The 25,815-nt window shown below is 37.8% G+C and overlaps 1 protein-coding gene across 1 annotated transcript; it reads left to right on the top strand.

Annotated features, from left to right (window-relative positions):
- IGSF10 (immunoglobulin superfamily member 10) lies at positions 1 to 25,573 on the top strand. The gene is made up of 6 exons (XM_070754119.1): positions 1 to 224; positions 7,917 to 8,046; positions 9,559 to 9,949; positions 11,552 to 15,883; positions 18,922 to 19,822; positions 23,087 to 25,573. Exons 1-6 carry the CDS (start codon positions 1 to 3, stop codon positions 25,011 to 25,013), a joined length of 7,905 nt encoding a protein of 2,634 aa, XP_070610220.1. The 3' UTR covers positions 25,014 to 25,573.
- The last annotated feature ends 242 nt before the right edge of the window (positions 25,574 to 25,815 follow it).

Raw genomic sequence — 25,815 nt, 5'->3', positions numbered from 1 at the left:
ATGGTCGGTTTAAAACTTTTGTCGCACAAGATGAAAAGAGAAAGAGGAAGCCATCCCTATGCAGTGGGACTCCTCTTTGGCTTCCTCTTGGCTGTCTTTCCTGGCAGCAGCGCCTGTCCTAAGCTTTGTGCCTGCTATGTCCCGACTGAAGTCCATTGCACCTTCCGGTATCTTACTACCATCCCATTGCACATCTCACAACACGTGGAACGCATCAATTTAGGGTAGGTTTGCATGATAATGCTGAAACCTTGGAATTAGTAATGCTGTGCTAAAATTTGCTTTGCAGTTTCTCTACTACTTTTTTCCCCGGTATGCTTAAGAATTTATTTCAAATTTTATTTATTTATTTGTATCTATCCCACCGTTATAATTTTTTTTTACATAACCCAAGGTTGTGAACATATCTCAAACAAATTCTTCCTTCTATTTTAACCACAACAAAAACCTATGAGCTGGATTTGCTGACAAAGGTTATCCAGCTTGCTTCCATGGTTGAGATGGGAATTGAACTCACACTCCCCCACTTTCTAGTCTGATGTCTTAACTATTAGAGCAAACTGTCTCTCTTAATATTTTTGAATTTACTTGTTACTCTTTGATGGTGTTGTATTATAATAATAATAATAATAATAATAACAACAACAACAATAATAGTAATAGTAATAATAATAATAATAATAATAATAATAATAATAATAATAATTTATTAGACTTGTATGCCTCCCCTCTCTGAAGACTCGGAGCGGCTCACAACAAAATACAAAGCAGAAATCTAATATTAAAAACAATTATAAAAATCCATTATAAAACAGTCATACCATCCAATTAAACCATATATAAAATGAAACAGCTAAGGGTCAGTTATGTCCCCCAAGCTTGGCAGCATAGGTGGGTTTTCAGTAATTTGAGAAAGGCAAGGAGGGTGGGGGCAGTCCTAATCTCCGGGGGAATTGATTCCAGAGGGCTGGGGCCACTACAGAGAAGGCTTTTCTTCTGGGGCCCGCCAGACAACATTGTTTTGTCAAGGGACCCGGAGAAGGCCAACTCTGTGGGACCTGATCGGTTGCTGGGATTCGTGCGGAAGAAGGCGGTCCAAAGGTATTCTGGTCCGATGCCATATAGGGCTTTATAGGGCTTTATACCAACACTTTGAATTGTGACCGGAAACTGATCAGCAGCCAGTGTTGATGAGACATGGGCATATCTAGGAAAGCCCATGATAGCTCTTGTGGCCGCTTTCTTCATGATCTGAAGTTTCAGAACACTTTTCAAAGGTAGCCCCATCTAGAGAGCATTACAGTAGTCGAACCTCGAGATGATGAGGGCATGAGTGACCATGAGCAGTGAATCCCTGTCCAAATAGGGCCGCAACTGGTGCACCAGGTGAACCTGGGCAAACGCCCTCCTCGCCACAGCCGAAAGATGGTGCTCTAATGTTAGCTGTGGATCGAGGAGGATGCCCAAGGTGCGGACCCTCTCCGAGGGGGTCAATAATTCCCCCCGGGTAATGAATGGACAGATGGAATTGTCCTTGGGAGGCAAAACCCACAGCCACTCCATCTTGTCAGGGTTGAGCCTGAGCCTCTTGATACCCATCCAGACCCCAACAGCCTTCAGGCACCGACACATCACCAACATATTAGGAGCTATGGTGGCACAGTGATTAGAAGGGTAATACTGCAGGCTAATTCTGCCAGTGCCAGAGATTCAATCCTGACCATCTCAAGGTTGACTCAGCCTTTCAATCTTCTGAAGTCAGTAAAATGAGGACTCAGATTGTTGGGGAAAACGTGCTGACATTTTTAAATCATCTAGAGTGCTATAAAGCACCATGGAGCATATAAGTCTAAGTTCTATTGCTATTTTCTTTTCTATTATCCATCATTCTTATCCCTACACAGCATTTTATACCTTCTAGAGTAGTTGTTTATTTTATTTGAAGGAGGCTCAGATTACTAGAAAGATACTGAAACCTCTTAACTACATAACAATGTTACACAATGCTTCCAATTACTGTACATTACAAGAGCATGGTTTTGAAACCTGCAGGATAAATGAACACTATTAGAATCCATGAAAGTAGCTGTTTGTTTTTTTTAATGGAAAAATGTGGTAACTGAAAAGTGCAGTCCTGTTATCCAAGAAATCACAACTGTTTAAAAGAAAGCAGTTAGTTATTATATTCATAGTGTCAAACACTAGATTAGATTAGATTAGATTAGATTTACTGGATTTATATGCTGCCCCTCTCTGCAAACTCGGGGCGGCTCACAACAGAGTAAAAACAATACATAATAACAAATCCAATACCCACCAATCCAATTACAATTTTTAAACTAAAAAATTCATAAAAAACAACCCCAGAATATTAAAAACACGCAGTCAATCGAACACCAAAACAACATGGGCAAGGGGGAGATGTTTCAATTCCCCCATGCCTGATGGCAGAGGTGGGTTTTAAGGAGTTTGCGAAAGGCAAGGAGGGTGGGGGCAATCCTAATCTCAGGGGGGAGCTGGTTCCAGAGGGTCGGAGCCGCCACAGAGAAGGCTCTTCCCCTGGGTCCCGCCAGACGACATTGTTTAGTCGACGGGACCCAGAGAAAGCCAACTCTGTGGGACCGAACCGGTCGCTGGGATTCGTGCGGCAGAAGGCGGTCCCGGAGATATTCTGGTGCCATGAAGGGCTTTATAAGTCATAACCAACACTTTGAATTGTGACCGGAAACTGATCTGCAACCAATGCAGACTGCGGAGTGTTGGAGTGATATGGGCATACTTAGAGAAGTCCATAATTTCTCTTGCAGATGCATTCTGCACGATCTGAAGTTTCCGAACACTTTTCAAAGGTAGCCCCATGTAGAGAGCGTTACAGTAGCCGAGCCTCGAGGTGATGAGGGCATGAGTGACTGTGAGCCACAGCTGAAAGATGTTTCTCTAATGTGAGCTGTGGATCGAGGAGGACGCCCAAGTTGCGGACCCTGTCTGAGGGGGTCAATAATTCCCCCCCCAGGGTAATGGATGGACAGATAGAATTGTCCTTGGGAGGCATGACCCACAGCCACTCCGTCTTGTCTGGATTGAGTTTGAGTTTGTTGACACCCATCCAGGCCCCAACAGCCTCCAGGCACCGGCACATCACTTCCACTGCTTCATTGACTGGACATGGGGTGGAGATGTATAACTGGGTATCATCGGCGTATTGATGATACCTCACCCCATGTCCAAGAGGCAGTATGTAACTGGTCTCATCCTTATTATGAATTGTCAAATATAAACAGTCAAATTTTGTTCTATGATATGCACTACTTTGGATATTGAACAGTGAAAGGACACCAAACTCTTTTTTATTTGGAATTTCATCATTTTTCTTTCTCTTGGAAAAATTAGAAATGTCTTGTTCATCTCTTTTAATGATCGGAACAAAATGGTCAAGAAAATTATGACTGCATGATAAGAATAGTCATGAGAACAACTAACATGTTCATTGTTACAAAACTTTTTCAGAGCAAGTAATGGCAAGAAGCCTCTTGGCACTAATCTAGAAGAGTTCAAATATTTATTAATTTGCCTATAGTGATAAATTAAAACAAATGCATCCAAATTCTTTTTATGCCTTTCATGGTTAATAATTTTTAGACAAGTAGAAATTAGACAAATAGGAATCATATTTGCAAATGATGATTGCTGGCTATTCACAAAATTATTGCCATAATGGGTAACAGTCACTGAACACCAGGAAAAAAAGATACATTTGTTAATTTACACTTTTTCCTGCTCAAGAATGTACATCAATCCAGTTATTCTTTGTCTTGTCTCTGGGTGAATGGATATAGTTCCAAGCATAGCACAGGAATGTAGTCATCCTTTTTATGGATTCGACGTGTGGGGCATTTGGCTTTCTTAATTCAGATGCTGGTAAAATAATGCTTGAAATTTTGTAATCCAGATTACAACAGTACATGGAATCAAAACTGTCAAGTATATAAATCAAGTATATAAACTGGTTTTAGAAGATGCAGAGGCTCCCAAGATTTCAAACATCTGGTACATAATGGAAAGGGCAAGGACCTTCCAAAAGCTTGTTTCCTCTCTATTAATTATATGAATGCTTTTGACAGTGTTATCCACAAACTGTAGATGGTTCTTAAAGATATGAGTGTGCTGGAATTATCTCATTTACTTATTGAACCATTTACCTATTGATCAAGAAGCAACAGAACAGAATATGGAGAAACTAAATGGTTCAGAATTGGACAAGGAATGTTCCAAGGTTGTACACTTTCAATCTTATTTACTTAACTTTCATGAAGACTATATCATAGAAGAATTACAAATTGGAATAAAAGTTGCTTAGAGAAACACCACAACTTTAGATATGCTGGTGATACCAGTGATGGTCAGAAATGAGGAAAGTCTAAGGAATGTCTTGTTGAGAAAATGCAAAAGGTGAACTGCTGGTCAACAATTTAGGAAACCTAATAATACCTCAGTAGGTATGCCACTCTGATATAAACAGGTGGAGAAGAAGTTGCAATAGTAACATATGTTACCTTGATAGGATCAGTAACATGCATGGTGGCTGTGGTGATGAAATAAAGATAGAGATGGATGAAAGACTGTTTAAATATTGTGAACTACAATTCTAGCCACCCCAGCTAGCGTAAGTAGAGTGGAATTGTCAGCTGTAGATTAACTACATACGTCTTGAAAGCCACTAAACCTGACCCCAGGTTTAGTTTTTATTCCTGATTCTGACTTATGAAGTTTGAACTCAGTCATTCACAGGTAAGGAACTATAATTAAAAGCTAAAGTTCTTATGATGTGCAGCCAGTTAAGATAAACCATATTCATTTGGAGGAAGTATGCATTCTAAACCATGAGCTGAACCATTCATTTTGCTTTTGAAAAAAATCAAAATCAGAATACTTCTACACAACCATTTCAGCTATGAATTATGGGAACTATAGTTCTCATGGTGTTCATGTTGTCTTAGCTATATTGAATGTGGCTATTCAAATTATAGCCACATTCAATTATACAATGGGATGGAGAGAGGGAGGGAGGGAGGAAGGAAGATAGATAGCTAATGGTGGATCATTTTTAGCAGATCCTATAGAATGTAGACTCAAATTTAGTATGAAATAATGTAACCTTATATTTTGTATAAAACATTTTTAAATGTTTGTATATAACATTTTAAAAATCTAAAGCCCAACAGCATTGCAATGTTATAGTTAACAGTTTCAGATCAAAGCAGTTATAGTATCTGTTTAAAACTTACATATGCAAATCAGCTAACAAAACCATCTTTGTCAGTGAACCACAAATTAAAACTGTTTTGGTAACCAGCTACATTTTAGTGGTCATTCATAATTCAGCAGTTTCTCTGAAACTCTGGCAGTGAACAAGTATTCAAGCTTTCAGAGGCCTGCTGGTGTTTACAAACATGAAACAACATCAAGAAAGATGATCACTGTTCATGAATGCCTTTTGTGTTTAGTGTGTATTGAATAATTCCCCTCTATTGCCTAAGATGTCAAGAAAGGAATAGGCTTATTTCTCATCTTTTCACTTCACAAATAATATAGAAACATAAACTCTGAATCTTTACATAGTGCACAGAATGCACTGAATAATTCTCCCATGTGTTATGCCTCATACACAAAAGAGATTTTTGGAACAGACAGTATTCAGTACTCAGGGGTGGGGAGTTCATTAGAATGCAGAACCTATGATTGTTGTTGATTATAAGAATCTCTTCCAATATAGATACCATATTTTTCAGACGATAAGACACACCGGTATATAAGATGCATCAAGATTTCAAAGAGATAAGTAAGGTGGGGAAAAGTTTTTGTCCTCCCTGGCCCTCACGAGCACTCTGCAGGTCCAAAACCTTATGCATGCCCTGTTTTTCACAAAAACAGGCCCATTTTTTTTAAAAAAAAACAAAAACAGGGCACACAGAGCTTTTGGGAGACCTGCAGAGTGCTCCTAGGAGCTGGAGGAAGTAAAAACTGCCTGTTTTTGCACAAAAAAAAGGCTAATTATTTGCCCATTTGTTTTTTAAAAAAATAGGGGCATTTTTGCCTTTTCCCAGCCCCCAGGAACACTCAACAAGCCTCTCAAACCCTCTGCACACCCTGTTTTTTATTCAAAATACTGGCTGTTTTTCTTCAAAACTGGGATGCAGGGGGTGGGTTTTTTATTGTTAGTCTCCTTGGTGTTTTGCTACCATTGATCAATCTCAGCTCTATTAAACCCTCTAGGACAGTAATAAATGATTGATTGAACCTTCACTATCTGTAAACACCTTGATTTTGAATACAGGTAGTACTCAATTTTGGACCACAATTGAGCCCAAAACTCCCCAAAATTGAAACACTTGTTGCATGAATTTTTCACCATTTTACGACCCTTCTTTCCACAGCTGCTAAGTGAATCACTGTAATAGTTAAGTACCGTATTTTTCAGAGTATAAGACGCACCCCTTTCCCTGCTAAAAGAGGCTGAAAGAGGTCTTATACACTGAATGTAGCTATTTCAAAGCTTTTTCCCCAGCCCTAACAGGGTGCTAACAATCTTCCCGGCTCTTACCAGCTTGAAGGCTTTTTTTCATTGCTACTCTCTCCAAAGAAGATTTTTTTCCATCCCTATGTCTTTGATACTCGTTCCAAATAAGGTTTTTTTAAGCCCTAACCAGAGGATAAAATAATGTGCTGAAGCTGACCAGACTAAGGATGCTAGCCAGATGAATACCTGTTAGGCAGATTTCCCCACCTATTTTCATCCACAAAAACTAAGGTGCATTTTATACTCCAGTGCATCATATACTCTGAAAAATATGGTAAATAACACAATTGCGAAGTAAATCTGGTTTTCCGTGGACTTTTCTTCTCAGTTTGCAAAATAGGATCTCGTGATCCCAGGACACTTTAACTGTCATAAATATGAACCAGTTGCCAAGCATCTAAATTTTGATCATGTGACCATGGGGATATCACAACAGTTGTGTGAAAAACATCCATAAGTCCGGGTCCCGTCAACTAAACAATGTCGTTTGGTGGGCCCCAGGGGAAGAGCCTTCTCTTTGGTGGCCCCGGCCCTCTGGAACCAACTCCCCCCGGAGATTAGAACTGCCCCCACCCTCCCTGTCTTTCATAAACTACTCAAGACTCATTTATACTTCCAGGCATAGGGGAGTTGAGATAGCTCTTCCCCCTAGGCCATTACAAGTTATGCATGGTATGTTTGTGTATATGTTTGGTTTTATAATAGGGGTTTTTAGTTGTTTTTTATTATTGGATTGTACATGTTGTGTTTATTATTGTTGTTAGCCGCCCCGAGTCTGCGGAGAGGGGCGGCATACAAATCCAATAAATTATTATTATTATTATTATTATTATTATTATTATTATTATTAATTATTATTATAAGTTACTTTTTTTCAGTGCCATTATAACTTCAAACAGTCACTAAACAAACTGTTGTAAGTTGAGGACTTCTTGCATTAAACAGTATTGAGAGGTTAGGTTCTAATCCTTTTTCTAATTCTTCCATTTACATATGTTCTCTTCATTATGCTGTGATGGTACTTTGTTGTTTTGTAATTTTCATAAACGTATTATAAATGTAGTGTTTCTTTGTTTTTATTATCAGAACATTTTGAGAGAAACAACAGAAAAATTGTACAGATTTAACACTGATTAGGTCATACCTGAGTGCATGATAATAAGAGTCATATTTTTTCATTTGTTATTGCTTTGATCAAAGTAGTTTCCATTTTAAATGACAAAATTTAATTACAGTCTGCTTAAACACCTTCAGAACAGAGATTCTATTTTTGTTTGTTTAATGTTTAAACTATAGCTGACTAACTAAACCCAGATATGGAATGAAATATTTCTTACAGTTACAACAATTTGGTTCAACTGACTGAGACAGATTTTTCTGGCCTGGAGAAACTGGAATTGTTGATGTTGCACAGTAATCAGATACATACAGTTCAAGACAAGACATTCTCTGATTTACATTTGTTAAAGGTAAGATTAAGCTGGAAATTGTCCAGCGCTGATTTTGTTTAGAGTTGACAAAGTTTCCCTTTCAAACCTGTTGTTTGAGGGGAAGAGGAAGAATGGTTCTGAGGAATATAAGATCTAGGTTTGTTACACTCTATTCACCTTTCATTTTCATCATTCTTCTCATTGAATAAATAGCCACAATCCTAAACATATTTTATAAAAAATAAGATTTACTGAACATTATTATTATTATTATTATTATTATTATTATTATTATTATTATTATTATTATTATTAATTGGATTTGTATGCCGCCCCTCTCCGCAGACTCGGGGCGGCTAACAACAGCAATAAAACAGTACAACAAAATCCAATACTAAAGAAAAGCAGTTAAAACCATTATATAAAAACCAATCATACATACAAACATACCATACATAAAATTGTGATGGCCTAGGGGGAAAGTGTATCTTAGTTCCCCCATGCCTGGCAGCAGAGGTGGGTTTTAAGCAACTTACGAAAGGCAAGGAGGGTGGGGGCAATTCTAATCTCTGGGGGGAGTTGGTTCCAGAGGGTCGGGGCCGCCACAGAGAAGGTTCTTCCTCTGGGTCCCGCCAAGCAACATTGTTTGGTTGACGGGACCCGGAGAAGACCCACTCTGTGGGACCTAACTGGTCGCTGGGATTCGTGCGGCAGAAGGTGGTCCCTGAGATATTCTGGCCCGGTGCCATGAAGGGCTTTATAGGTCATAACCAACACTTTGAATTATGACCGAAAACTGATCAGCAACCAATGCAGACTGCGGAGTGTTGGAGAAACATGGGCATATTTGGGAAAGCCCATGATTGCTCTCGCAGCTGTATTCTGCACGATCTGAAGTTTCTGAACACTTTTCAAAGGTAGCCCCATGTAGAGAGCGTTACAGTAGTCGAGCCTCGAGGTGATGAGGGCATGAGTGACTGTGAGTAGTGACTCCTGGTCCAAATAGGGTCGCAACTGGTGCACCAGGCGAACCTGGGCGAACGCCCCCCTCGCCACAGCTGAAAGGTGTTTCTCTAATGTGAGCTGTGGATCGAGGAGGACGCCCAAGTTGCGGACCCTGTCTGAGGGGGTCAATGATTCTCCCCCCAGGATAATGGACGGACAGATGGAATTGTCCTTGGGAGGCAGGACCCACAGCCACTCTGTCTTGTCTGGGTTGAGGTTGAGTTTGTTGACACCCACCCAGGCCCCAACAGCCTCCAAGCACCGGCATATCACTTCCACTGCTTCGTTGACTGGACATGGGGTGGAGATGTATAACTGGGTATCATCGTTCATTCATATAAGTTCATTCATAGGTTTAAATATAGTTTAACCACAACTTCTTGAATAACCACAATTTTGGGATATAGAGCATACTAAGTCAAAATCAATGAAACCACATCATTTAGCATAAAGTGTGAATTGAGATCATATTTTCTTGTTGTGTTACTCTGAAAATCACTTTTTAGAAGTCTTGAATTACATGTAATTTCTCTTTTTTATCAACAGATCTTAAAGATGAGCTATAATCAAATCAAAGTTATTCAGGCAGACACCTTTCATGGCCTCGTAGCTTTGGTACGTTTGCACCTGGATCATAATAAAATTGAATTTGTAAACCCAAAAGCTTTCTATGGTCTCACATCGCTGAAGTTAGTCCATTTGGAAGGAAATTTACTTAAACAACTCCATCCAGATACTTTTGTCACTTTGAGGTATCTCAAGGTGTTCAGAACATCTGCTATAAAGCATATCTACTTGTCAGATAACTTCCTGACTTCTCTGCCACAAGACATTTTTTCATATATGTCTGAACTAGAAAGTCTCTACCTTCATGGAAACCCTTGGATTTGTGATTGTGCTTTGAAATGGTTTGCAAAATGGGCAGGAAAGCATTCAGGTACATATTGTCTTTTGTATAAATTGCAACAATATACCTCAAATTTCTGCTGGTCTCATTCACAAAGATTGCAGTAATTTACAGGATGCACAGACAATATATTATACTTTATATGTTATTCATGGTTGAACTGTGTTGCTCTCTGAGGGCTGTGTGCTTGGGGATCTTTCATTACCCAACTAGCTAATTTCAGTACTAAAGAGTGAGGGGTTTGCTCAACAGTCCATAGTAGCTTTCTATGCCATTGTTAGTGGGGTGGGGTTTTCTCTTTGGTAGCTCATTGATTTGTGTATTGTTTGCTTGCAGATGAGCTAAATACAAAAAACACTGGGGAATTTCTGGGAGTTTGTAATTAAGACAAACCAGCTATCAATACCAGTGGTGGTTCTACATCCCGTCGCTACCACTCCATGTGCGCTTATAATGTTTCTGCACCTGCACAGAAGCATCCAGGGCAGGGGGTGGAGCCTGCGGTCAACTACCAGTTTACAGAACTGGGCCGAACCAGGAGCAATCCACTGCTGATTAGTAGACACATACAGATAAACCATATTTATACATCATTCAAAATAGGCAAAACAAAAAACGAAAGAAGGAAACTAGAATCCTTCGGGAGTTGGGCAGCATATAAATTAAATATAAACAAACAAACAAACAAATAAATGAATAATAAACTAAAAGATCAAAACACATTCTTTCTAGTAGGTCAACATTCACTTTTGCAGGGATTAACCTCAGATAATCAACCAGAAAACAATATTCTATTCAAGAAACTAACAAGGAAAAAACTAAACTGCAACCAACAGTGGTAGAGCAGGGTATTGTATATAAGTAGGAGCAAATCCCACAATTGACTGCACTGACAATATTACATAGTCAAGTAATGAAATATCTGCAAACAGGTAGGCAAGTATAAAGAGCATCAGGTATTCCACAAAAATAATAAGATTGTTAAATTCTACTTGCACAACTAGATTGAGCATCTGGCAGGATGTCACAGCATTCTGATCTCATTTTGTTCAAAATTGTTATTAATGATTTTGGTAATGAAGTAGAGGAAATCTTATTAGATAACACAAAACTAAGTGAGAAATCTATTACCCTATAAATCAATATGAGATGAAAATGAAACAAAAATGCTACAATGATATTTAGCTGAGGCACATAGACTGTTCTTCACTCAGGTAAAAAATGCATTTGACTCAACTATAGTTTGCATATAGAACTGGCCAATGTTTGAGTTACAACTCATTCTCTTAACTTTCCAGGGATGGTGGTGATGGTGATGACAGAAATATTGGGGAATGTGGTAACAACAAAAAGGGCAGTAACTAAGCTTGTCAGTCAGTTTGGAAGCTAAAGAGGCAAATACAACTTGTTTAAAGGAAACAATTTGGAACAAAAAATGTTATGATACAATTTGCAGTTTCCAATTTTCATTTGAAGTTTGGGTTTAAGGGCCTACTTTGCTCTTTCCAATCTGTTTTTAATGGCTATTAAATGCTTGCCTCACAGGTACCAGAAATATATTTCAACTGATTAGAAACTGTTTTTCTCTACAATAGAACATTGATTTACTTTTACTGATCTCTTTCTTTCTAGATGTTGTAAAATGCAAAAAAGGCAAAGATGCTACAGATGCACTGCAATGTCCATTGTGCACCAACCCCAGGAATTCTAAAGAGAAACACTTAACTAAAATTCCACTGCCTTCATTTAATTGTAGTAAACCAAGTATAGACACAGATTTAAAATGGAAAACTGTAACTATGGTGGATGGTGGAGAATTCACTTCAGTGTCTCCCAAAGATTTTATGTCCCCTATAGGATCTGTGTCATTAAATTTAATAGACCAATCAGGAAATCGAGCAAATATAGCTTGTAATGTACAGAAACCTTCAAAAATGTCTCCAGTTATATTTACAAAAACTGATAACAACACGCTACTTGAAATATCATTGTCAACTTTTCTTCAGTGTAGCATTGACCACAATCATATTCATCAACTGTGGAGCATTCTTGCTCTTTATAGTGATTCTCCACTAAAATTGAGAAGGGACCACTTACTTACAGAAACGCCTCCTGTTGGTTACAAGTACAAACAAATAGATTCTAAAAATGAAGAACTTTTCACTGGCATAGAAACTGAACTGACAGCTGAGCCTCCTTGGTTGATGCAGAGTCAAGTGTCAATGCAATTGGACAGGACTGCAACTACACTCAATATGCTGCATATCCGATATTCAACAGATGCTCAAATCATTCTTCCTGATGATGTTCCAAAGCCCACCAAACAATCGTGGGCCATGATCTTACGAGACAAGAATTACAAAACTGAATATTCGGTTTTAGTCAATAGTTCTGTAGAATTGGATTGCCAAGCAATTGGAGACCCTGTCCCTGTAATTGAGTGGCTATTACCTGATGGGACCAAGGTTAAGGCTCCATATGTAAGTGAAGATGGAAGAATAGTGATAGAAAAATCTGGTAAGCTCCTATTGCATTCAGCAGATCATTTTGACATGGGACTTTACCACTGTATAGGAACCAACTATGAAGATGCTGATGTCTTAACTTTTAGAATTACAGTGATAGATCCAAGTCTGAATCACAATGGACCGCAGATTTCAGTGTTTTTAGGTGAAAACATTGATCTTCCCTGCCACTCTACAGGTGTCCCAGATGCCTCTGTCAATTGGGTCATACCAGGAAACATGATTCTTCATAGTTCTTTTAAAAATAAACTCCTGTTTCACAATGGCACATTAAAAATACAACCGATAGCAGGACAAGACAATGGCCACTTCATGTGTATAACAGCCAATAAATATGGTGTAGATTACTTAGTTTATCAAGTACTTGTTAAAAGGAATTTGAGCAAGCCACAACAACTCACAAAAAAAGATACTCAGATAGATAGTGAAGCAACAGAAGGGTCTGGCAACCAAGAACATGACTTTATTGGCCAAAATATTTTTTTTCCTTCTACTGTTCCTGCCGAGGTAACCAGCCAAGCAATCATGCACAATTCATTTACAAATTATTTCATACAAAATAAAACCAAAAACAAGTACAAAGAAGTCTACAGGATCAATGGAGGCAAGATAAACAGAAGGTTTAGAGGACAAAAGAGATTTGGTCTCTCTACCAAGAAAATCAATCCATTGCACTGGGCAACATTTTTAGAAAAAACAAGGAATATCACATTATTAAAAAGACAAGAAAATATAACAGTAAAACCAACAGAAAAGCTATTTCTGCCTTCAAAGAGCTCAGGAAATGAGGGAGAGATATCTGGGGATGATATATTAGCGGAGGAAGAACTTATGTTTCTACCAACTAGAAGACCTTCAAAATACACTTTGAGAGAAGCATCAGGAAATGTAGTGACAGCAAAATTTGGAAGTATATCAGATAATTACAGCTCTTTTGCAACACATATCAAAGTTACAGAATCAGAACCTTCAGCAACCAGTGCTATGGTTAGGCAGTCTGAAACATCTACAAACCAGAATTGGCTCAATGAGCCAAAACCTGAAATGAAAGGAATAAGCCTTGAAAAATACCAAACACTGCCTATTCCACCAACCCTGATGGAAGTAACAATGCTTTCATTGTTTAAAGAATCCAACAATGCAGCAAATACGTCAAATTCTTTTCAGAGATTGGTAACGTCTGAAGAAGCTAATGTCTATTTTAAAAGCAAACCAACAGTAACACCAACAATGGCTATTACTAATAATAGTCAATTTATAATTTCACACAAAATTGTTGAAAAATCTGAGTTATTGGCAGAAAATGCCGAGAAAGCATCAAACAAATCAAGCCACCAAGTGCCCTTAGCAACAATCAGTCTGTCTAATGATGCATCACAACATGGCTATATTTACAGTAGAAAAAAAATAACATTTCAAGTATCTCCAGGCTCAGCCATTCTTGCCCAACAACAGATTGAAGTTGTTAAGGATTCTGCAACTCATAGTCCATTTCCAAGATGGTATAGCAGACGAAGAAAAACCTTTGGAAGAAGACGAATAATTAGACCTGACCGTATTCCCAATAATGCAGGGCATAGATATGCTTTTCCTAGATTAGGGTTTGTTCCAGAAAGCTCAAGTCTTACTCTCCCTGCAGAAATAAGCATACCAACTCCTGCTAATATATCTGTTGAATCATTTACCCCACAAACATTTATGTATTCATCGATCAAACCTCATTATCCAAAATCAGCAATTTCAAGTCACACTGTGATATCCTCAAGAAACAAGATAGATACAGATGAAGTATATGAAGCTTCTACAACTATCCCCTTCTATTCTAACAGCACCCAGACTGCTCCACAAAGAAAAATAAAATCAGATACACCTCAAGCAATCCCTGATATAGATCCATTATCTAACCAATTCACAACCAATATCTATAAATCTGAATTTAATATAAAAAGTACATTGACCAAAATTAGTGTATCACCTTTCATGATCAAATCTACTGTTCCCTCCTTTAGTATCCATGATATCTCTTCCAGTATTTCAAATGGAGAAATACCTAATTCTTTTGTTACCAGCTATGATCAAAAAGAGCTACTGCAGAAGCAATCCACAGTACAACCAAAACCATCATCTGAAATATCTGTTACAGATTTTCACATTTCAAGGCCAACCTACAAAAATGTATCAATATATGAAACTGATGTTTCCAAAAGTGACAATCAAACCGATATTCCTATAGACTCAATTAAACACATGAGCGAGAATGTTGCATTACTAAAAGACAATCCAACAGTATCATTCAGTACTACAGAATCACCATCCCCAGCACCTCTCTACAGCTTTACTACTGATCTTAATAAAGAAATTGATACTACAACCATCCAACTGGTTCATAATCCCACTACCACTGTTGCAAACAAGCTTTCCAAACTCAAACCATTTCGACGACATAGAAAAAAGGGTCAAAGGAGGAGAAGACCCTTGCAAAAGTCAATGCCTTTCCATAAAAACATTTCGGTCAATAAAGAATTTGTCACACTCTTTAAAAAAAATATTCCTATGAAAACAATAAAAAATGTAACTGAACCGCCTAGTCTCATACTGACTGAATTGTTTTCAAAATTCACCACTATGGATATAGATAAAGTTACACCGCAACCACCAGTTCTTAGCACAGCAGATATTAAAAAAGACAATACATTCTTAAATACCGCTCAGGAATCCATTGACAATGCTTACACCATTCAGCCACCAATGGAACTGTCATATGAACAATTTTCATCTAGAGCTCCACAGATTGAATTGTCATGGGATACAACAATGCTAAGTACAGCGTTATCATACACACCCTTGGTAACCACTGGACCAAAATTTACTAAAGTAGAACAAACTACTAGACAAGCAGATAAGGAATCTTACCCATCTATGGGACAAACTGCAGTTCCAAAAACACAAATAACAAAAACAGCTCTCCATGTAAAAAATGAGATAAATCCACAAATTCCCACTACTGCAATTTACATGACCACTAGTTCATTACTATCTCAAGCAAGGCTCACCCAAGGTTCACAAACTACTTCATCTCCCAAATGGGGTAAAATTTCACAGCAATTTCCATTTTCCAAAATCAGAGATATTGGAAAACCAGTCATAATTAACACATTCACAGTATTAAAACCACCTCAAAGCTCCACCCTGTATACTCCTTTGTGGGAGACAAATAAGAACAATTACATCATAAACTGGTCTGAAAGAACAGACCAGGTAGCCACCACTACCAATCCAGATGATTTAAATTCATTCTATCGAACTACATTGGCAAAACCCAGAATAAGTGGAGGAAAATTTGCAATGTTTACTGTCCTGGCTGATTCAGATGCATTCATTCCATGTGAAGCCAGTGGCAATCCTCAACCAACCATCCATTGGACTAAGATATCAGCAGGTAAGCTTTTCAAATTAATATTTTACATGTATTCTCTTTTATCATAAACAAGGTGTGTCTCAAAAAGTGAAGCATACAAAATTAATTAATTTATTTTATTTATTTTTATTTATTTATTTATTTTGTCCAATACACAATGAAGGTTTTAGTGGGTATATATCTATATATACACACAGTAAAATACATGATGAAGGTTATAGAGGAGATACTCATAGTAAAATATATCTAAAAAATAATAGAAAAGAAAATAGAAAAAAATAGAAAAGAAGATATAGTAATAGAACATATCAATGAAAGAATAGAAGAAGAGATATAGGAATAGAAGAAAGTTATAGGAGATATAGGAGAGCAATAGGACAGGGGACGGAAGGCATTCTAGTGCACTTGTACTCGTCCCTTACTGACCTCTTAGGAATCTGGATAGGTCAACCGTAGATAATCTAAGGGTAAAGTCCTATGTTTCCAGTCCTAGATTTAAATGATGAAAGAATAACCACAACATGATATAGTGTTAGATTAGGATTAAAGTCAGATTTTAAATCAGATGTGAAATTTGCTAATGACTTTGGGCCTTCTCAAATCTAACTAAAATCTTTCAGAAACTTTAAAAAAAAAAACTATTTTATTGAATTTTTTGAAACAAAAAACAAACAAACACATACAAAAATAGACGCATCATACAATATATACAAGCAGTTTACGGAAACTTGTGCATTTTGAATTAATGTTGTTTTTACATTGCCTTTTCTGCATTGTCCTTTTTAATTTTGTTTGGGGTTTTTTATTTCTGTTTTTTTCCTCTATCCAATTGTATAATTTTCCCCATATGATATAATAGTCATTTCCTCTTTATTTTGCAATTCTTTTGTCATTTTACTCATTTTTGCGCATTCTAGTATCTTTCTTAATGAATCTTTATGGAAGATGGAAAATGATTACATATGCCAGAAAAACAAATGGATATAAAGAAAACAAATAATAATAACCTAGATTTTAGCTAATTTTTCTCTAAACATAGAAAATAATAGCATGATACAATATTGTTGCTCTGAAGCAGAGGTGGAATCCAGCAAGTTCTTACAGATTCTGGATCTGGTAACAGAAATTTTGAGTGGTTCGGAGAACCGGCAAATACACCTCTGGCTGGCCCCAGAGTGGGGAGGGAATGGGGCTTTTGCAATATCCTCCCTCTGGAGTGTGGTGGGAATGGAGATATCCTTCCCCTGCCATGCCTACAAAGCCATACCTAAAGAACCTATAATGAAAGAAGTTGGATTTCACCCAAGCTCTGAAGTCATACTCAGAATGTTCAGAACGATTTTGAGATAATTTTGAAGTATATTTAATGTTGTGGTTAGCTCTGGCCCAGCTCCTGCCCCAAGGAATGTGGAGGTGGATGTGGGGGAAACATCCACATGCTGCAGGCCTGTTTTGCTCCCAGTAGAATCTGCCGACAAAGTCTCCTCTGACCAAGGAAGCGTGAGTGACAGGGAAGAGGGGAGTTTGGCAGACAGCCCAGGAGGAGATCAGTCATCTGTATCATCCCTGGATTCTGAACAAGAATTAATGACACATCCATGCATGCGTAAGTGATGCATAGGAGACAACAACTGAAGGATTATTACAAGAGAAAATGAGGCCACCTGTGGTTGGGTGGGGCTGCTGTAATTAGTGCTACAGATAAAAGTGCAGCCTGGTGTTTTAGCCTAATGGCAGTTTATCTGATTCTTTGTTTCGTCAAGATCGTGGTTTTTGCTCTTCAGGATTGCGTGTGTGGACTCTCTGGACTTTAGAATTGGACTCAATTTCCCAGTTATTGTGTGAGCAATTGGACTGCATTTAACATGTGCTTTGTGTGTACCAGAAAATCCCTTTGACATTTAAAAAGGGAGCTGTTTCTGTTTTTCTGTTTATAAAAACTTTTGGGTTTTCCTTTTATTGTGTGGTGTGTGTCTTCCTGGACTAATTACCCTGTGATTACGGGCAGTGGAGACACGCCAGCAGAACACTTAACTAGGAGCTTAATTAAACTAGATTATTTTAAGAGAATAGCATATAAATTATACACTTAATGCAGTAGGGTGGAGTTTTAAGGCAGTGTTGACTCTGGCAACTGTCCAGTGAGTCTGTGAAGTTTTCTTGGCAAAGTTTTTTGGAAGTGGCTTGCCATTGCATCCTTTCTATAGCTGAGAGAGGTGACTGTTTTAAGATTATCCTGCTGGTTTTGTACCTAGCAGGGCAACTCAGTCTCTCACTGCCTTAATTAACAAACCACACTGTCATATTGCGAAAAAACCAGCTTTCTATTAAAAAGCATTAAACTGTTGTATGTATTAATGTAATTCATCCCATGAGAAAATAATATTTATGTTTTTTCTTAACTGGATGAAAACATGCATGTATAAATAATGTAGATATATCGCACACAAGAATCTTTCCAAATAAACTATAAAAGACATTACTTAAAGCCAGGAATCTTGTCCTATAAACCTCAATATAAACAGGCTTTGTGCTAGTATACACAGTTCATTGTGTATTTTTTCATTTCTTGATCAAAATGGGTAAATAGTAAAGTAAATCAAATAAATCATAACCATAAATCATCTTAAAAGCTAAATTTTGCTGTTTTACAATAAACCAAGGTTGGCTGATATGAAGCTGTTGCAAGCTGTTTCTTTTTGTCTACTTTATTAATGAGAGAAGATAAGTATCACATTATTGTTCATGCTGGTTAGACCAAGATTCTTGGATTAATATAGAAATGCAGTCATGTGTTACTGAATTTAAAGCATGTAAATACATGCCGGATTAATGGGTATAAGAACCATAACAAAATATAATAATCAGTATATGAAATTAATTTAATTTTCTGCCTATAGTTCTACGGGAAAAAAGGCTAAATGAACCAAATAATTCAAAGGGAATTTTATGAAGAAATTCAGAATTTTATTTTCTTATTTGCAAATTAATATTCTAACAAGCTATGCAATGGGCAACATTTTAATAAATCTCACATTAGTTTCTTTTTGGTTAAACAGGAGCTGATGCCTCAAAAAACAGACATGGTAACAGATTTAAGATTCTTCCGAATGGTACACTCTCCATTCAGAATGTCAACATCCAGGATCGTGGACAGTACTTGTGTGTGGCTGCCAATCAACAAGGTTCAGACAAGCTTCTGGTCACTTTGTCTGTGGTTACCTATCCACCAAGAATTCTAGGGAAAAGTTCAAAGATCATTACTGTTCACTCTGGCAAGCCAGCAGTTATGAAGTGTGCTTCTGAAGGCTGTCCCATTCCTTCTATAACTTGGGTCCTTGCAAACAAAACTCATATCTCTAAATTTTCAATAGAAAACGAGGCTGTTTCTCTACATTCAGATGGCACTTTGCTGATTAAAAAAGTCACTGTTTATGACAGGGGGATATATACCTGCAGAGCAGATAATTCAGTTGGCTCAGATACTATGGCAATAAGGTTGCAAGTCATTGCTGCACCACCCATTATACTGGAACATAAGAAGCAACTTATACTAGAAACCATGGGGAAAAGTTTGAAGTTCCCTTGCACTGTCAAAGGAGACCCTCATCCAACTGTTCACTGGGTCTTCCCTGATGGAACAGAGGTGAAACCACTGCACTTTTTCAATGACAAAGTTTTTTTATTCCCTAATGGAACACTTCTTATCAGGAATATAATTTCTTCTGACAGCGGTAAATATGAATGTATAGCTACAAGCTCCACTGGTTCTGAAAGGAGAGTAGTAATACTTCAAGTGGAACACCAAGATATAATACCCCGTATTTCAACTACATCTCAAAGATGGACTCAGCTGAATTTTGGGAATAGATTACTTCTGAACTGCTCAGCTATAGGGGAGCCAAAACCCAGGATAATGTGGAGATTACCTTCCAGAGCTGTTGTTGACCAATGGCACAGGTAAAGGGTTTTTTGGGAAATTAATTTAAAACAAATCAAGGTTGGCCTTGATTGAATTCTTCTGACATCAAGGTTTTTATGGCTGTAGGGTCTTAGCATTTAGTATGTAAGATGGAGTAGTATAGAAGAATAAAAAGGGAAATGAAATGGTAAAAGAAGTTAAAGGAAAATTAAATGCAAATGAGAGAATGATGGAAGACAGAAGAAACTAATTTAAAATAATAGCCAAATGCTTACTTGCTGGCTTTGGGACTAGCGAGTAATTTAAGACTGAGCATGCAAGATCCTGAGAAAAGCCCAACTCTAGGAGACACTTGTATATGGTACTGCATTCTATTCCAATGAGAATAATCAAACGCCTATTGGCAGTCCATAATCACGACATGATTAAGTTATTAGGAATAATGTGAAATGGGAATAATACAATAGATGGGCAAAGATAGTTAGTTACAGTTATATATTTTGTTAATAGTAAATTCAAAGGCATATATTTGGGGGAAAGGAGATAACTGCAAGATGTTGATTCACTTTTATTCACTCTTGCAATCAGATAAAAGAGTAATCCATATTTAAATCATAAATCAATTAAAGAATCTTTTATGACTTATGGCAGATATCCTGAGAAAAGTAGTGGTGGGGATGGATGATTTCTTTTGGAAATCTCTCTAAAACTATTACAAAATGTTACAAGCCTCCAGCAATTCCCTTCCAAAACTAACACAAATAAGCATTTTTTCTTTGGAATAGTGTATCTCACTGTTGGCAAGTGAACAGAACCATATGAGCAGACCATAAACATATTATATTCATTAGGATAATTTTCTTAACAGATTAAAGGAACACATTGTTGGTGAAAATTCAAGCAATGAATTTATACAGCAAAAATATTAATGCATAATGAAATGTAATGCTTGAGAAAATTATTTGACATTATGCAAAGCTCTGATAGTTTGGGATTTCCACTGTAAAATGTCCCACCACAAAATGTTTGTCTGCTCTATGTAGCAAAAAAAAAGAAAAAGCAATGTGTAGTAGGAGGAAAATGAAATTTGTTCAAAGTTTACCTTCACAAATCACATGAAGTAACAATTTAACTAATTTTCTTCAGTGTTGCATCCAATTCTGAACATCAGAAAGGAAGATTAGGGGATTAGAAACTGTTGTGGTTAGCTCTGGCCCAGCTCCTGCCCCAAGGACTGTGGATGTGGGGGAGACATCCACATGCCGCAGGCCTGTTTTGCTCCTGGTGGAATCTGCTGATGAAGGCTCCTCTGACCAAGAAGACATGAGTGACAGGCAGGAGGAGAGTGTGGCAGACAGCTCAGAAGGAGATCAATTATCTAGCTCCTCCTTGGATTCGGAACAAGAGTTAATGATACAGCCACGCATGCGGAGAGCGATGCATAGGCAGCAACAACTGAGAGATTATTATCAAAGAAAATGAGGCCACCTGTGGTTGGGTGGGGCTGTGGTAATTAGTGAGGCTGCTATAAATAGCAGCCTGTGGATTTGGCCATTGTGGAGGATTATCTGATTGTTGTGTTTCGTGCCTGCCTTGCTGACTTCGACCTTTGTGTGCTGATTTTTCCCCACTTTGAAACTAAACCAGAGCAAAGTGTGTTACACTTTGTGAAAGAAGAAGGACTGTAAATTACCTCACAGCTGCAAGCTATGTATCACAGAACTGATATGGGACTTGTACAAATTACCAGTTTGTTTGGAGATGAGTGCTCTTTGCTATACCAAAAGTAGGCTTAGTTTATTTGAATTTTCGGTATAAAGAACATTGTTTTGAATTTTCAAACGTGTGTGTGTCTGAAATTTGTATCTGTGAATTTTTGGGAGGAGTCTACCAGGGAGCTTGACAGAACAGAAACTAATCATTGTAAGGATAGATTGAGAGAACTGAGTATGTTGTTTAATCTTGATAAAATATAACTGAAGGTAGGTTTTTTTTAGTAGCAAGCAGAACAAGGGTTCCCAACCCCTGGGCCACAGCCCACTACTGGGTCATGAGCCATTCAGAAGCAGTGGGCAGGCAAGTGTGAATGGTGCATACACACAACCCCATGTGTAAGCAGCAGACAAGTGTATATGCATGCATTCCATTTGAACGAACAGAGTGGCATGTGCATGCTCGCCGGCTGCTCTCACAGAACCCTTATTATTATTTATTATTTATTAGACTTGTATGCCGCCCCTCTCCGAGGACCCGGAACGGCTCACACCCTCTCTGCCCCTTCCCCCACCCCACCGGTCCACAAAAGCAGAAAGGTTGAGGAACTCTGAAACACATTATGCATTTTTAAAGCTTTTTCTTTAGCCTCCTTTTTTTGTCTTAACTTCTGATATTTTAGAAAGTATCCTACCTGATTTGTATACAAACCTGCCCTTTATATGAAACTCTATCTATGTATATTTTAGATGCTCTTTGTGCAGTCTACCTTATATTCATTTAATAATAGTATTTCCACTAGTTAATTGGTTTCTTTTTTAAAATAGTTTTTTATGTTGCGTTATTTTTATAAATAACTCCAGGCAGCAAACAGACCTATTCCTTTCCCATCCTATTGTCTCCAAAACAACTCTGTGAGGTGAGCTGGGCTGAGAGAGAGTGACTGGCTCAAGTTCACCCAGTTGGTTTTTTATGGCTAATGCAGGATTATAATTTGTGGTCTCCCTTTTTCTAGCCTGATGCCTTAACCACTAGATAAAACGGTCTTCTTACTTACAGTACAGCTTAGGCTTGGGGAGGGCGAAAATGGCCTCCTCTGTCCCCCGCAGAGGTCCTCTGGAGGCCAGAAAGGGCCCATTTCCTGACTTCTAGTGGGCCTGGTAGACCCGTTTTTCACCCTCCCTGGGTTCCAGAGGCTTCCCTGGAGCCTGGGGAGGGTGAAAATGCCCCCTCTTGAAATGTCCTCCCAAGGCCTCTGCACAAGCCGAAAATCAGCTGGCTGGCACGCACATGTGTGTTGGAGTTGAGCTAGGTAACGGCTTGCATGCTGGCAGATATGGCTCTGTGTTCCACCTGTGGCACGCATGCCACAGATTCACCATCACTGGCTCAGGTGAAGTATTTAGGTTGCCTGTCAGGAATGTTTTAATTTATATTCCTGTACCAAGAAGGGAGTTTGAGTTGGGTTCCTTCCAATCCTATAATTCTGCAATAGCTTTTAAAAAGTTATTCAGTTACTATGAGAATCAACAACTTTGGAATTTGACATACAGTCCCCCTAAAAATTATTTTTTTTGTTCTTTTTCCAGAATGGGAAGCCGAATCCACGTGTATCCCAATGGATCCTTAGCTGTTGAGTCAATTACGGAAAAGGATGCAGGCGATTATATTTGTGTAGCACGAAACAGAATGGGCGATGATTTGACCCTTTTGAAAGTCAGTGTGACAATGAAGCCTGCAAAAATTGATCACAAACAGTATTTTAAGAAACTGGTACCTTATGGAAAAGACTTCAAAGTGGATTGCAAAGCTTCAGGATCTCCTGAGCCAGAAATATCTTGGAGTTTGCCAGATGGTACCACAATCAATAATGCAATGCAAGCCGATGACAGTGGACATGCGCTGAAGAAGTATACTCTGTTTGACAATGGGACTCTGTATTTCAATAAGGTTGGAATGATGGAAGAGGGGGATTACACTTGCCATGCTCAAAATACACTGGGAAAAGATGAGATGAAAGTGCAGATAAAAGTGGTTGCAGCTGCACCTCGTATCAAGCAGAATTTAAAGGCTTACGCAAAGATAAAAGCAGGAGATAATGCATTCTTTGACTGTGATGCCATAGGGGAACCTAAGCCGAAAATATTTTGGCTGTTGCCTTCTAACAATATGATTTTAGCATCTACTCAGAGATATATTCTCCATATTAATGGGTCCTTGTCTATCATTAAAGTAAGGCTTTTAGATGCTGGAGAATATATATGTGTAGCACGCAATTCTGGTGGAGATGATACCAAGGTTTATAAACTAGATGTAATCTCTAAACCACCTCTGATCAATGGTTTGTATTCTAACAAGACTATCATTAAAGCAACAGCTATCAAACACTCAAAAAAACAAATAGCTTGCAATGCTGAAGGAGATCCTATGCATCAGATTATGTGGATCATGCCAGATAATATTTTCCTAACAGTCCCATACTATGGAAGTAGGATAACGATACATAGAAACGGAACTCTTGAAATTCGCAATGTAAGATCTTCAGATACGGCAGAATTTATTTGTGTAGCACGTAATGATGGTGGAGAAAGCATGCTGGTCGTCCATTTGGAAGTGCTTGAGATGCTAAGGCGCCCAGTCTTCAGGAACCCATTTAATGAGAAAGTCATAGCAAAATCTGGAAAAACCGTGTTGTTGAATTGTTCTGTCGATGGAAACCCACATCCGGAGATAATTTGGATATTACCAAATGGTACACGGTTCTACGTTGGTAATAGAACAATCCACTTTTCTCTGGGAAGCAATGGCACCTTTGTCATCAATAGACTTTCTAAAGCAGATGCAGGAAAATACAGATGCACAGCTAAAAACCAAGTAGGCTATATTGAAAAGTTGATCATACTGGAAACTGGTGAAACGCCCACAATTTTTTTCCACTCAGGTGGGGCGATAAAAAGCATGAATGGGGAATCTTTATCGCTTCACTGTCTCGCTGCTGGAAGTCCCAAGCCAAACATTATATGGACACTTCCCAGTGGTTTTGTCTTAGACCGGCCTCAAATTAATGGGAAGTATACATTACTGGAGAATGGTACTTTACTTATTAGGGAAACCAATATTCATGATAGAGGGAGTTATACGTGCAAAGCTCAGAACTATATCGGTGAGTCAACAGCAGTTGTTTTTGTAACAATTGTGGGACATTCACCAAGGATTACAAAACGACTCCCAAGGAATATTCACACTGTGGCTGGATTGGCGATTCAGCTTCATTGTAAGGCATTTGGGATACCAGATCCAGAAATTATGTGGGAGCTGCCTAACCATTCATTATTTTTCACAGGCGTCAAAGGTCAGCGATCCGGAAGTGAGATTCCTAATCCACAAGGAACATTAATAATTGACAATCCAAACTCGTCAAATTCAGGCATATATAAATGTGTGGCTAAGAATCAGTTTGGCAGGGACTTCACAGCGACGTATGTTCAAGTTATTTCAAATGGGAATAAAGTCTAAAATGGACCATTTGGCTTTCAAAGATGTTTAATCAAAACCAGTCAAAAGGCATTTAAATGTTGGTGCTATTACAATTCTAACTTTACAGTTGTCAAGCTAAAAGACATTTAGATTTGGGAAGATTTTGCATTATGACCAAATGTTGATTTTAAGACAATATTAAAAAGTAACCTTAAAAACTTAAGGCACTTAAGTTTATAACAAAAAAAAATAACAGTAAAAATGGCAACATATTCTCTAAAGGTACTTGCAATACAAAATGTTTAGCACAATAATGGATTTTTTTAAATGCTAGTTTTTATTTCCCACTTGATAGTATAAACATTTGTAAAGCTATTGAAAAACATGATTGCTGGTTTCATTTATTATTGATGTGAATGACCGTTTATTAATTCTTGATAGTTTTAAATATTTTAAAACAAAGAATATGGATTTGTTTGTAATACTACAATATTCTTTTGTGTGGAAGTCCTTTTGTGGGAGCAATGGAAGAACAAATAAGAAATTGTTATTTCAATTTGTTAAAAAAATAAAGCTTGCATTATTTTTCTACAATGAAATACCATCAAAACTACATGTGAAGAAATGAAAATGTAAATATCATTATATTGCCAATTATTATATGTGAGGAAATAATTTTATATATCGTAGTTTTAAAACATACTATTTGTTACCGGTATACTTCATTGAAAGGCAAGAAACAGTGGGCACATGAAATTTATATGATACAGATGCTCTTAAAATAACAAAAAGAGTATGTCCAAAAATATTGTTCAAGAAGTTTATGCATTATGTACTACTA

Source organism: Erythrolamprus reginae, chromosome 5 (genome assembly GCF_031021105.1).
Source record: "Erythrolamprus reginae isolate rEryReg1 chromosome 5, rEryReg1.hap1, whole genome shotgun sequence".
Taxonomy (NCBI): domain Eukaryota; kingdom Metazoa; phylum Chordata; class Lepidosauria; order Squamata; family Dipsadidae; genus Erythrolamprus; species Erythrolamprus reginae.
The sequence above is the reverse complement of the archived record's forward strand: the minus strand, read 5'-3'. Positions and strand labels throughout refer to the sequence as shown.